This window comes from Heloderma suspectum, chromosome 2 (genome assembly GCF_057233095.1).
Source record: "Heloderma suspectum isolate Gila_16-S chromosome 2, 16-S_ref, whole genome shotgun sequence".
NCBI classification, from domain to species: domain Eukaryota; kingdom Metazoa; phylum Chordata; class Lepidosauria; order Squamata; family Helodermatidae; genus Heloderma; species Heloderma suspectum.
In genome coordinates, this window is record NC_139459.1 from 25,763,332 (window position 1) to 25,774,894 (window position 11,563).

At 47.7% G+C, this 11,563-nt stretch overlaps 1 protein-coding gene across 3 annotated transcripts in view; it reads right to left on the minus strand.

Moving 5' to 3' along the window:
- The window catches only part of NPR3 (natriuretic peptide receptor 3), an 88,868-nt gene extending 77,675 nt beyond the window's left edge, over window positions 1-11,193 (minus strand). For all 3 annotated transcript variants that reach the window (XR_014787568.1, XM_084833022.1, XM_084833021.1), the window contains exon 1: window positions 8,925-11,193. Coding sequence is in view for 2 of the 3 variants with exons in the window: in XM_084833022.1 (XP_084689148.1) it covers window positions 8,925-9,642 (718 nt within the window). In the remaining variant the exon portion in view is untranslated. The remainder of the gene's footprint in view (window positions 1-8,924) is intronic.
- Between the last annotated feature and the right edge of the window lie 370 nt (window positions 11,194-11,563).

Here is an 11,563-nt window from a genome sequence, read left to right on the forward strand (position 1 = left end):
GGTTTGGCTAGCAGATCCTTGATCTCTCCACTCACAGTGTGAATATGTACATTTCTTATGCTTTAATACAGTACAGAACTGGGGGCAGCACATAGGCCTTACCTGTTTTTACTGCATATAAATGAGATAGCTAATTAGTTGTTAACTACACGACATACTATACTGAATGCGCAGTGTGCGCCTACATCTACACTTTTTTATTTTTCCTAATTACAGGTGCGAAGGGCCTGATGAGGATGATTTATTCAATGTATTCAATGTATGATTCACCCCATAGCTGAAGCTCTCAAGTAAGATATATAATAAAAACAAATACAGTAAAATCAATAATAAAACCTAGAACAAAAAGAGTAATACTTTATAAATAGTTTTTGAAGGAGAGATAAATATTAAAGCAGCTAAAACATGAGAAAGGAAATTTTTAAAACACAGCTTTAAACATATCATTAAAAATAAATAGCAGCTAAAGATTTAAAAGGCCTTAGATAATAAAAAGGTATTTGCCAGGTTCTGAAAAGCCTACAAATTATGTGCCAATGCTCTAGGGAGGACATTTCTCAATTTGGAGGCCACCACAAGGCCTACTTACAAGTAGCCACCTGCCAAATCTCACTATGTGACGGCATTCAGAGCATGGCCTCAAATGATGATCTCAAGGCACAGGCAGGAACATAAGGGAAGAGGCTGTCCTTCAGATACTGTGGCCCCAGTATCCATTAACTTAAGGGCTTTATAGATTAACACCAACATCTTGTATTGGGCCCAGAGACAAACTGGGAGCCAGTGAAGATGGTACAATACTGGCGTAACATGATCATACAGCCCATTTCCAGTCAGCTGCCATATTTTGTACTAACTGAAGTTTCCAGACTGCCTTCAAGGGAAGCCTCACATACAACACATTTCAGTAGACTAACCAGGAAGTTATCTGGCTGGGAGAAAAGCACTTGGGGGGAGAGGCTATGAGGAGGTCAGTGGCAGGGACAGAGAAAATGCAGCTTCCTTCACCCACATTCCCCTTTTGCTCAAAAAACTAAATCCCATCTCAGGTTTAAGTCAATGGATGTGCCAGCAACACTTGTAACCTGAACCCTAGATTCTGTCATTAATCTTATCTTAATCACAGAGATGTCAGTACACTAGCTCAGGTTTCTTAGATCAGTCTATTTCATCTGATTTTTCAAGAGCATTCAGCAAGCGGTTTGTCTCCCAGTTGTTTGTTTTGCTAAAAGGGTGACCATGTTACTGAATAAATGCAAGAGTCAGGAATTCATCACACACACACACACACACACACACCCCTCAATAGCAGCTTCCACAAAATGCCTTTGTTATTTATGCAATACTCAACCTGGTCTCTCCAAGGTTGAGGGGGAAGAGACTCCCCGTTCAGCAGGGCCAAAAGAAAACATATCTCAGTCTCTTAACACATGCAGAGTCACTATAAAAGAATGAAAGGTTAAGCATCAGATTTGATGCTGTCTATCCAACATTTCCTTTGGGATATGCTCATGGGGTTTTGACATTCTCAGAACTAAAAATATTGCAACGTAGGCTGATTTCTAAGGAACTGTCATTATATAGCTTATTAACAAAACAGGGGCAGCTTAAGTCAAACAGGAGGTGTCACAGGTTTTAAAAAGGTAGGTTTCACCACCTTAGGTTTCACTTCCTAGGGTATTCCTCTCCATGTAATACAATCAGGAACTAGACATCTGATGAAAATCGTGTGTTTATTTTTTATTGACAATGTGCACAGCAGAAATAGGGGTGACAATTGCAGGAAAGAAGGGGTGGGTGGGTGTTTAAACCTTTGCCAGCCTGCTGCTTTACCTCTCTAACCGCTTGCCCATGCCTATTCTTCTCCACTGGCGGAGGAAAACTTTTTTGGAAGTCCTACTGTGGAGAGGTAGCAAAAGAAAAGGAGAAAGCAGGGATGAGTTAAATCCCACCCCCGCCCACCTCACCCAGCACATGCTACCGTGTTGAGAAAAAAAATGTGAACCGTACTGATAATTGCGGAAATTTCATAGTAGTACCATGATAGCCTTCGTGACTCAAACCCAGTCCTTTTCTAAATATCTAATAGGGTTTATATTAACCAATTCCATGTCTTGTGAAATAAAATGATGTATAAAATAGGCAAACAATGAGTACTTAAGAGTCAGGTATGTGCAAATGTAAGTCAACCCCTAGTTGCATCAGCTCAATTAAAGGGCATAATTAGAACCAGGTGTTTAAGTAATTGGGTAGATCTTCAGGGATGAGTTTGGCAGCCCCCACCCTATAAAAGGATAAGAAACGTTTGGTCTTCACCATGCAGTTGTGTGGAAACATGGATGCCATGATCAAAAGACCTCAGAAAAGCAGTTATTGCTGCTCATCAGTCTAGAAAAGGTTACAGAACCATTTCTAAGGATTTGGGGCTCCACCAATTCATGGTCAGACAGACAGTCTACAAATGGAGAAGGTTCAAGTACACAGTCACTCTACCCAGGAGTGGTCACCCTACCAAAATCAAGGAAGTCAAAAAGAATCCCACAGTAACATCCAAGGATCTGTGGGCCACTCTCGCCTTGGCTAATGTGAGTGTTCATGACTCAACAATCAGAAAAAGATTGAACAAGAATGGTGTTCATGGGAGGACAGCGAAGAGGAAACCGCTGCTCTCTAAAAAAAGAAACCACCACTCTAAAAAGGAAACCACCGCTCTCTCAAAAAGATTGCTGTCTGTCTGAAGTTCGCTAAAGATCACATAGATGATCCCCAAGACTTCTGGAACAATGTTCTCTGGACAGATGAGTCAAAGGTAGAATTTTTTGGCCTCAATGAGAAATGTTATGTTTGGCAAAAAACAAACACTGACTTCGAACAGAAGAACCTCATCCCAACCGTCCAGCATAGCAGTGAAAATGTGATGGTTTGGGCCTGCTTTGCTGCCGCAGGACTTGGACGGCTTGCCATCATTGACACAACCATGATGCTGCAGGGTATCAGAAGATTTTAGGGGACAATGTCAGGCCATCCACCCATGAGCTGAAGCTGAACCGAAAGTGGGTCATGCAACAAGACAATGATCCTAAATGTACAAGCAGATCTAGAATGGCTGCTGAAGAAGAAATTCCATGTTTTAGAATGACCTACTCAAAGTCTGGACCTAAACCCCATCGAAATGTTGTGGCAAGACCGAAAACCATGTTTGTGTGTCATTTGTTTAATCGGGTTATCTAGTGTTCTTTATCTAGGATTATGGGGCTAAATTAAGTTCTTATAACATTTTAGGTTGGAAATATGTGACAATCCTAAGGGGGTCATTTTCTCGCCGCTGTACGTCTGTGCTGCAAATGCCCCTGTCTCATGTCATATCTTGATATTAAACACACAGTAGGAAATCCTGTGTTTACTGCCAAACAACTAGTCCCATCTGGGGTTAGCAATGTATAGTACACATTGCACTTTTAAAATACTGATATAGTGGACAAAAGGCAGTTTGTCTTCAGTCTAGTCCACTTCTTATACTGAAGGCCTCATGAAGTTTTTAATTCAGGCAATACTACTGTCGTATCCACCTGTGCTTCTGCCGTCCTCCTTTCCAGGGATCAGAATACATGTCGCACCAATATGCATCTTGTCTCCTATGATGGAGCTTTAATAACCTTGTAAACATTTGTGCAAATGGAAAGCTTTCATTCAGATACTTTGGCATGAGAGTGCAGACAAATAGCTGTTTCATCTCAACATTTGCCTTCAGTTCATCTGCAAGCTGATTAGGTTACTGAAAAGCACTTTCTGTCTGCTGTAAAACAGCATATTGTTAGATATGTTCCAGTGTGGTGTAGTGGCTGTTAGAGTGTTGGACTGGGGCTTGGGAGATCTGTGTTCTAGTCTCCACTGAGACATGAAGCTCACTGGGTGAGTTTGGGCCAGTAAATGACTCTCAGCCTAACTAACTCGCAGCGTTGTTGTGAGGATAATGTGGAGAGGAGGAAGACCATGTAAGCTGCCTTGGATTCCTTGCAAGAGGAAAAAAGACAGGATATATATGTAATTACATGTATAAGAAAGAAGGACTAACAACAGAGTATTAAAAATATATTTTAAGGTAAATATTTCGGTATCCACCTTCATCAGCAGTTGTGTATCAGGAGTGGCAGTTTGGAATGCCTGGAGATGAACGTTCTTTAGGAGAGAAACAGAGGTATGATTGGTGGAATGCTTATGAATTGTCCTCAGATTAAGGCCATTTGGACTAAGAGTTCTGAGTCTATAGATCCAGAAATTTTCCCCTTTCCTCTTTTGTTTGTTCTATTGGAACCAACCGTAAATCTGAGAGACTATGTGCAGGAGAGGTGAAATGTCTTGCAACAAGCTGCTCCAGTTTTTTTGGTAAGAACCGCAGATTTGTGGTTACAGAATCTTGTTCTTAGGTCCGTTGTGGTTTTCCCTACATATTGCATATGTAACTACAATGGACCTAAGAATGGACCTCCAGGTGTTGTACTATAACTCCCATCATCCCTGACCATCAGTCATGCTGGCTGGGACTGATGGGAGCTGGAGTCCAACAATATCCAGAGGACCACGGTTCCTCTCCCAGGCATTAAAGAAAACACACCCATTCATAGATGTAATCTACACCCCGTAATTATTAGCAAAGCTTTCATCCATTTTAGTGGATGTGGATTCCATCACACATTAAGTTATTCATGGGAATGGTTCCCTCCAACAAATATGTTTCTCTGAAATTCCAGGGAATTATCTGAGTGATGCTGTTAAGAATAAGATGTGGTGACAGAAAACCTTATGTTTTCTATAGTCTTGTCCTTAGGGCATTCCTTTCAACTATGTGTGAGTATGATCAGAAATAAGTAACCATGAGCCTGTGTGTGTTTAATACAGATTATGATGCGCTGGTCATCTCACATCACAGATGATGAGCACGTACAATGAGTAATCCAATGGTATCAATCTGAAGTTTCAGAGGAGAACATCCCAACCCCCATTCAATAAAAATCTGGTTTCCTTGCTTCCTACTACCCCTGCTGAGCTAAAGGAGTCTAAAAGCTATCAGTGTATGTGACCTGCCAGAGAACAACTTCCTATTCTGAATAAAAACAGGAAACACCACCAAAAAATAGATTCTACTGAAATTTCTACTGAAAGCCCCAAACAAGAAATATTTAAAACCGAAGGGGGGGCGGGGGAAGAAACAAATAAAGGCTCAGAAAAGGTTCTCTCATTCATCATGTATATTAGGGGTTGCCAATACCCACAAGTGCACTGGCACCAGTCAGGGCCCTTGAATGCATCTGCTGGACTCCACTGCCAGGCCCTCCCTCTACCAGACCCCTTCCTCACCTATCCACCTGCCCACTCACTTGCCCACTGACGTTTCCCATCACCTCTGCAGCCAGGAAGCAGGAAGTCTCTCAATCAGCCGATTTCCTGCTTCCTCACTGCTAAGGTGATGCAGAAGCAGTAGTGGATCATGGCCAAAGTCGTTGCTGTGAGGTGGCAGGCAAAGCAGGTGGGCAGCAGCCAGGCAGGAGAAGTGGCAGCAGCAGGTAAAGTGGCTGCCGTGGGTGGGTAGCAGAAGCAGCGGGAGGAGGAGGAAGAGGAGGAGGAGGAGGGGTGGTCAAGAAAAGTCAGAATCCTGGAGGGGGTGGTGTCAAGGAAAGCAGGAATCCGAAAAGGTGGAGCCAAGAAAAGTGGGAATCCAAGAAAGTGGGGGGGGGGGGATGTGACTGCGAGTCTGAAAAAAATCTAAAATGTGCCTGTGGCCCTGAAAAATGCCCAAGGGCCCAGAAAAGTTGCCTACCCCTAATCTATAAGGACCGGTAGTAACTTTTTGGATGTGCCAAATTTTGAGGGAAGTACAAGGGAGAAAATGGAGGGAAATCCTGATGGGTTCTTCACTGGTAAATATGAATGAAGAAACAGAAACTGGAAATGAGAGAGGCTTGCATCTGAGAATGTAGCTTAGGGCAGCCTTCCCCAACCTGGTACCCTCCTGATGCATTGTACTACAACTCAGCATCCCCCAGCCAGCATGGTTAGATGAGGGATGCCTGAAGTTGTAGTCCAGCACATCAGGAGGACACCAGGTGGGGAAGGCTTGCATAGGAAGCATAAAAGAGAACTTCGGAGTGCTCCTTCTTGCTTTCTTACCTGGGGCACATTTTCTAATGGAATTCATTTTTGTAATGTCTTGATAAGGCATGCTGAAATGCATTACAGGCAGCCACTTATGTCACAGACAGTCAACTGCTCTTCGCAATCCCTTCGTGCATGCTGGCTTGTCACAGTCGGGTTCTATTAACTGGAACTACAAGCAAACGTGCAATGAATGGGAAAAGACAGCATTCATGCAGATGAGTGGAGGGATCGCTAGCAAAGCACTAGTAAGCTTTGCTAATACTGGTCACAATAAAAAGAATACAGTCAAACACTGGGTGTGTTTCATTCAGAGCAGAACTCTGTAAACTAGGGCTCCTATTTTCCCATTTGCACACCATCCACATGCAAGCAAACTCACATTATCACTGGAAGTGCAAGGATCACATGGAAAGGTCTACATAAACTGTGCTTTTGAAATTGGTATGCATTTAACCCTTTATAACTCCTTTTCTACACTAACCATTCTGTGCAATTCCTCCTCCATTGCTTTTGCAAACACTGGGAGGAGGAAATGCTCCAGCAGAAAACCAAACTGTAAAGTACAATTAATATCTGGCATTTGCTGTAATCCTCACAACAACCCTGAAAAGTATTAACTCCATACTGCACTATAGAAGACTGAGTCTAACAGAGCATTGGCTTACTTAATGCCAAGCTACAGAGTTCATGGCAGAAGTCAGATTCAAATTTCCTGATTTGTAGCCCAGACTCTAAGCTAGTACTCTACACCAGTTTTACGTATGCATACATCCATATATAATAGTCCAGGAAAGTCTACAGCATGTTTAAACTCTGAAATCTAGTTGTACCCTTGATATTTACAGTCTATATCTGAACCACTCATTCACAGCATCAAAAGGGTGGGTGGACAGCCATTCTTACTGCATGCAACTTTCCAGTATGTAATAGTGCAAACGGAAATATGAAAAGCAGCAAATCTTTGTTTTTAAACTTTTATAAGCTGACTTGGGAAGGGGGGTGGGGTTCTCCTAAAAGACAGGATATATATTAATTAAGTAACTATTTATACATAAAGACAACTAGATATGAGAAGACATTACAGTTATCAACTAAAGTTTGGATTTTGGAGGTGAAGAAGAAATTGATAAATTCTTTAGGTTTGTTTGTTAAATTAAAAATACTTTCAACCAAAATCTGTCACAGATAAAATAAAAGGAGGGGACAAGGCAATTTGTTTGGAGAAAAGCAAAAGTGGAATGTGCTAGATCAGAACTTTAAAACTTACAGGCACTGTTTAGTTTGGTGATAATGGTGCAAAATATGTTCATATTACTGAAGAATATAAAAAGGACCGATGAACAGCCAGAGGGAAGGGAGTTGGGTTCGGTGTCGCTCTACCCAGAAGATGCCATGTTGAAATGAATTGTTCATGTTAATGGCTTATTCCTATGCATTCCAGATCTTATCAGCACAGCAGTTGCTTAAATAGAACAATGGCCATCTCTGGGTCTCTCCAAAGAGCCGTGTAATAAAGTAATAAACGCACAGTTGCTATAGGAAACCAAACACCTTTCTCCCTGCCAATATGCCTACCAGAGAAATAACATTTTCCCAGCACATCTACTGCAGGTTGGAGTGCTATGTGTACCGTGATTTCAAGAGTGTCATGAACACCTATTGGCTAGTGTTTGCGACATCACTGACGACGACGATAATGCATTCTTCCCCTCGCAATATCTGCATCACTTCAGAACCTTTTTAAAAATAGTGATTTCAAATAGCCTTTACTTATTTTATTCTGTATATATGTTTTTAGAGGCTGAGTGCTCCCTAGCGTACTACTACAGTCGTAGCACTCATGTAGCCCTTTAAGTTAAGTATGGAAACGCCTGATGAACACCTTCATAGTTATCCCCTTCTCCATAATTTCCATGTATCCCTTGCTGTTTTAAAATATAGTTGTCCAGTAATGGAATATACAGTCCCTGATCATAGGCTCTGCTGGGCACCCAACCTCAGTCCGAAACAGCTACAGCAGAAGTGTAACGAAGAACAGCAGAGTCCTAGAGAGAACTCGGTGATGGGTTTGGCTTGGATGTGGGGAGCTGGGGTCCAAGCTGTACCTCTGCTGATGACTGGCTGTTTGGACTTGGGCATGTTGCTCGCTCTCAGCCTCGATTTCCCCTCTGTAAAATGAGGATAACAGTGACCTACATCATAGGGACACTGTGAGAATAAGTCAAGTAAATACAGGCGGCTGCAATCCCAATGCACATTTGCCTGGGAGTAAACCCTACTGCGCTCAGAGTCACTTCTGAGTAAACATAGGATTGCGACGGCAGTCTCCACTGACGAATATATAGCGCTAAGCTGGAAGGCGGGGGGGGGGGGGCAGGTACCGCAAGGCAGAGATTCCCAATAATACAAAGGGTTTTAGCTGCAGCTTCTCTAACCTATGAACGGATCCTGACCTGCCCATCCATTCGGACGCAGCCCCGTGTCGCTCGGGGCGCGCCGATTCAGCCCCCGCGGCACTTCTTCGGTTGAAAAGGTCCCCCCACCCCAAATGGCTCCACCGCAGAGAGATGCTTCCCTGGGGGTCCCCGCAAGGGGCGGTGGGGCGCAACTCCGTCCCCGGGAGCCCTCGCGCCGCCTCCTTCGCCGGAGAGAAGCCCCGTCTAGCCGCGCGACGCCCCGGCCGGAGGCCCGGGAGGCCCGGGGCGGTTCTCCCTTCGGCGAATGCGCCGCAGCCCGGGTGCCCGCCCGGGCAGCCCGAGCGCCCTCACCTCTCTCGCCGCCCTGGACGGCGCGCACCACGTCGTCCGCGTACTTCCCGCCCTCGTCGAAGGCGAAGTCGTCCGTGTGCAAGCCCGCGTCGCGGAAGACCACATGGACGCCCTCGGCGGCGAAGAAGCAGCTGCGCTGCTCCTTGTCTTCGTGGTAGACGAGCAGGGCGCGAGCCCACTGGTGGTGCCGGAAGAGCGCCAGGAACATCTCGCCCATCTTGGCGTAGCCCGGCGAGACCCGGGTCAGGTGCGAGTACTCGCCCGTCGTGGTGCTGAAGCCGGCGGCCAGCGCGCCCGCCGAGATCATGGGCAGGCCCCAGTGGGAAGCCAGGCGGGCCACCGGCGCGGCCGCGTAGTCGCACACGGGCCCCAGCAGCAGGTCGGGCCACTGCCGCCGCACGGCGATCGCGTCCACCAGGCTGAACAGCGCCCCGTTGCCGCACTCCGAGTCGTTGTAGAAGAGCCGGAAGCGGTAGCCCGCCGGCAGAAGCGTCCCGTTCGCCTCCAGCGCCCGCACCGCGTACTCGATGGCCGGCTTGACCCGCGCCAGGGAGAACAGGTACGCGTTGTCCTTGGGCAGCAGCACCAGGACCCGAAGCGTTTTCTCCTCGTCCGCCGCCGCCGCCGCCTCCTCGGGGCTGCTGCCGCCGCTGCCGGCGAGGAGCAGCCAAGCCGTCAGGCTGCAAGAAAAGAAACCGAGGCAGGAAAAGGCGGGCATGGCGCGACGCAGCTCGAGAGCGAGGAAACTGCGCCCTGCGCGGAAAATGAGATCGCTTCCGAGGAAGGCGCGGAAAGAACGAGGGAGAAACCGGAGTCTGGAAAGTCTGTGTGGATCCGATTGGAAGGGGCGTCCCCTCGCGCCCTGCCTCCCTTTGATGCCTAGTGCGGAATGCGCCGCTATTGTTGTTGTTGTTACTATTATTATTATTACTACTACTTGAGAGGGAGAAGTTTTGCAGCTCGACTACGGCTCCTGTCCCCGACGCAGCGGCGGGGCCAGCATCAGCATCATCTCCCTCCTCCTCCCCCCCCGCCGTCCCCAGCCCCTCTGCCTCCGGAGCGATCTTGGCGCGCCTCCCTCGCTCCTCCGGGTCTCATAGCCGCTGTTTAAATAGTGCGGCAGGAGCCCGCGCGCTGGGCCGCCGCACGCATGGCGCTGCGAGGCCGGGTTTGTGCTGGGGGCGGGCGGGGAGGAGCCACTCAGGGACGCCCCTGGCTGGCCGGCCGGCCCGCCCGCCCGCCCCGCGCCCTCGCATCCGCCCCTCGCGCTCTTCCGCCACCTTGTCCCGCGATTCGGGAACGAGGAGGAGTCGCCGTCGGCGGGCGGGTCGTGACGAGGCGAGGCGAGGCGAGGCGAGACGGTGCGCCGCGGATGCCTTCCGCGGGAGGGGCGGGCGAGGGGCTGCGCGCCTGTGTGCCCCAAGGGCGCGGGCGGCGTACGCACACTTGTTCGAAACCAAGTCAGCCCCAGCGTGGGGCCCAGCGGTGCGGGACGCGCTTCCGTGACCGACCCGGGCTGAGGCTTCGCAGGCTTGCGAGGACTAGGGGAGGTCCGTCCCGGGGCACGGCGGGACGTCTGCGGAGATGCCGCTGTGCGCGGCGCCGTGGGTCTGAAATGCCGTGCCTCGAGGTTCTCTCGCCCTCGCCCGGGGCGGGCCCCCCACTTGGAGCTCCTGCCGTCACACATCGGGGGCCCCCGACTGACGGGCTGCGCGAGACCGGCAGGCGTGCGGGCAAGAACGCGTGTGCCTCTCTTACGCGGGAACAAATGGCCAACAGGCAAGGCCGCCAAGGGGGTGTCCAGGGGCTAGGGAGCGGAAGGTAGAGCGCTTCGCTGTGCTGTACACGTGTGGTAACCTGGCTCCCCCCCCCCCCTTCAGCCATGGACTGTTCTTTAAAGGATGTACTAGAATACTGAATTGGGGGATGGGATTGGGGAGTGGCCTACCGACTTCAGTCTTGCATGTGCATGGAAGCCCTGGATTAATTCGAGTGAAATAGACTCATAATTAAGTACTGCTTCACCAGCTTTACATTTCTATTGTTGTTGTCCAGTCGTTCAGTCGCGTCGGACTCTTCGTGACCCCATGGACCAGAGCACGCCAGGCCTTCCTGTCCTGCGCTCTCTCCCGGAGCGTGCTCAAGTTCATATTCATTGCATCCGTGATGTAGTAATTACTTTTATTAAAACAGCTATATACCATCCTTCAGTCTGTTAAATCTTAGGGTAGTGTTTAATATAAAACAAATACAATAAAGCACAACAATAAATATGAATATATATTTATTTAAAATATTTTAATCCTCCTGTGTGTCATGTGTGGTGATTGTACATATGAGTTTTCCGTTGCACGTTCTTGCACAGCAAGTGGTGAGAGTGTTGGACTGGGAGCCGGGAGATCTGGGTTCTAGTCCCCACTCAGCCATGGAAGCTCACTGGATGACTTTGGGCCAGTCACAGACTCTCAGCCCAACCTACCTCACAGGGTTGTTGTTGTGAGGATAAAATGGAGAGGCAGAGGATAATGTAAGCCACCTTGGGTTCCTTGCAAGAGGAAAAAAGGTGGGATATAAATGCAATAAATAAATAAATCATCAATACTAAATTGCCAACTGCAACAAAAGCAATTGAATTTGAA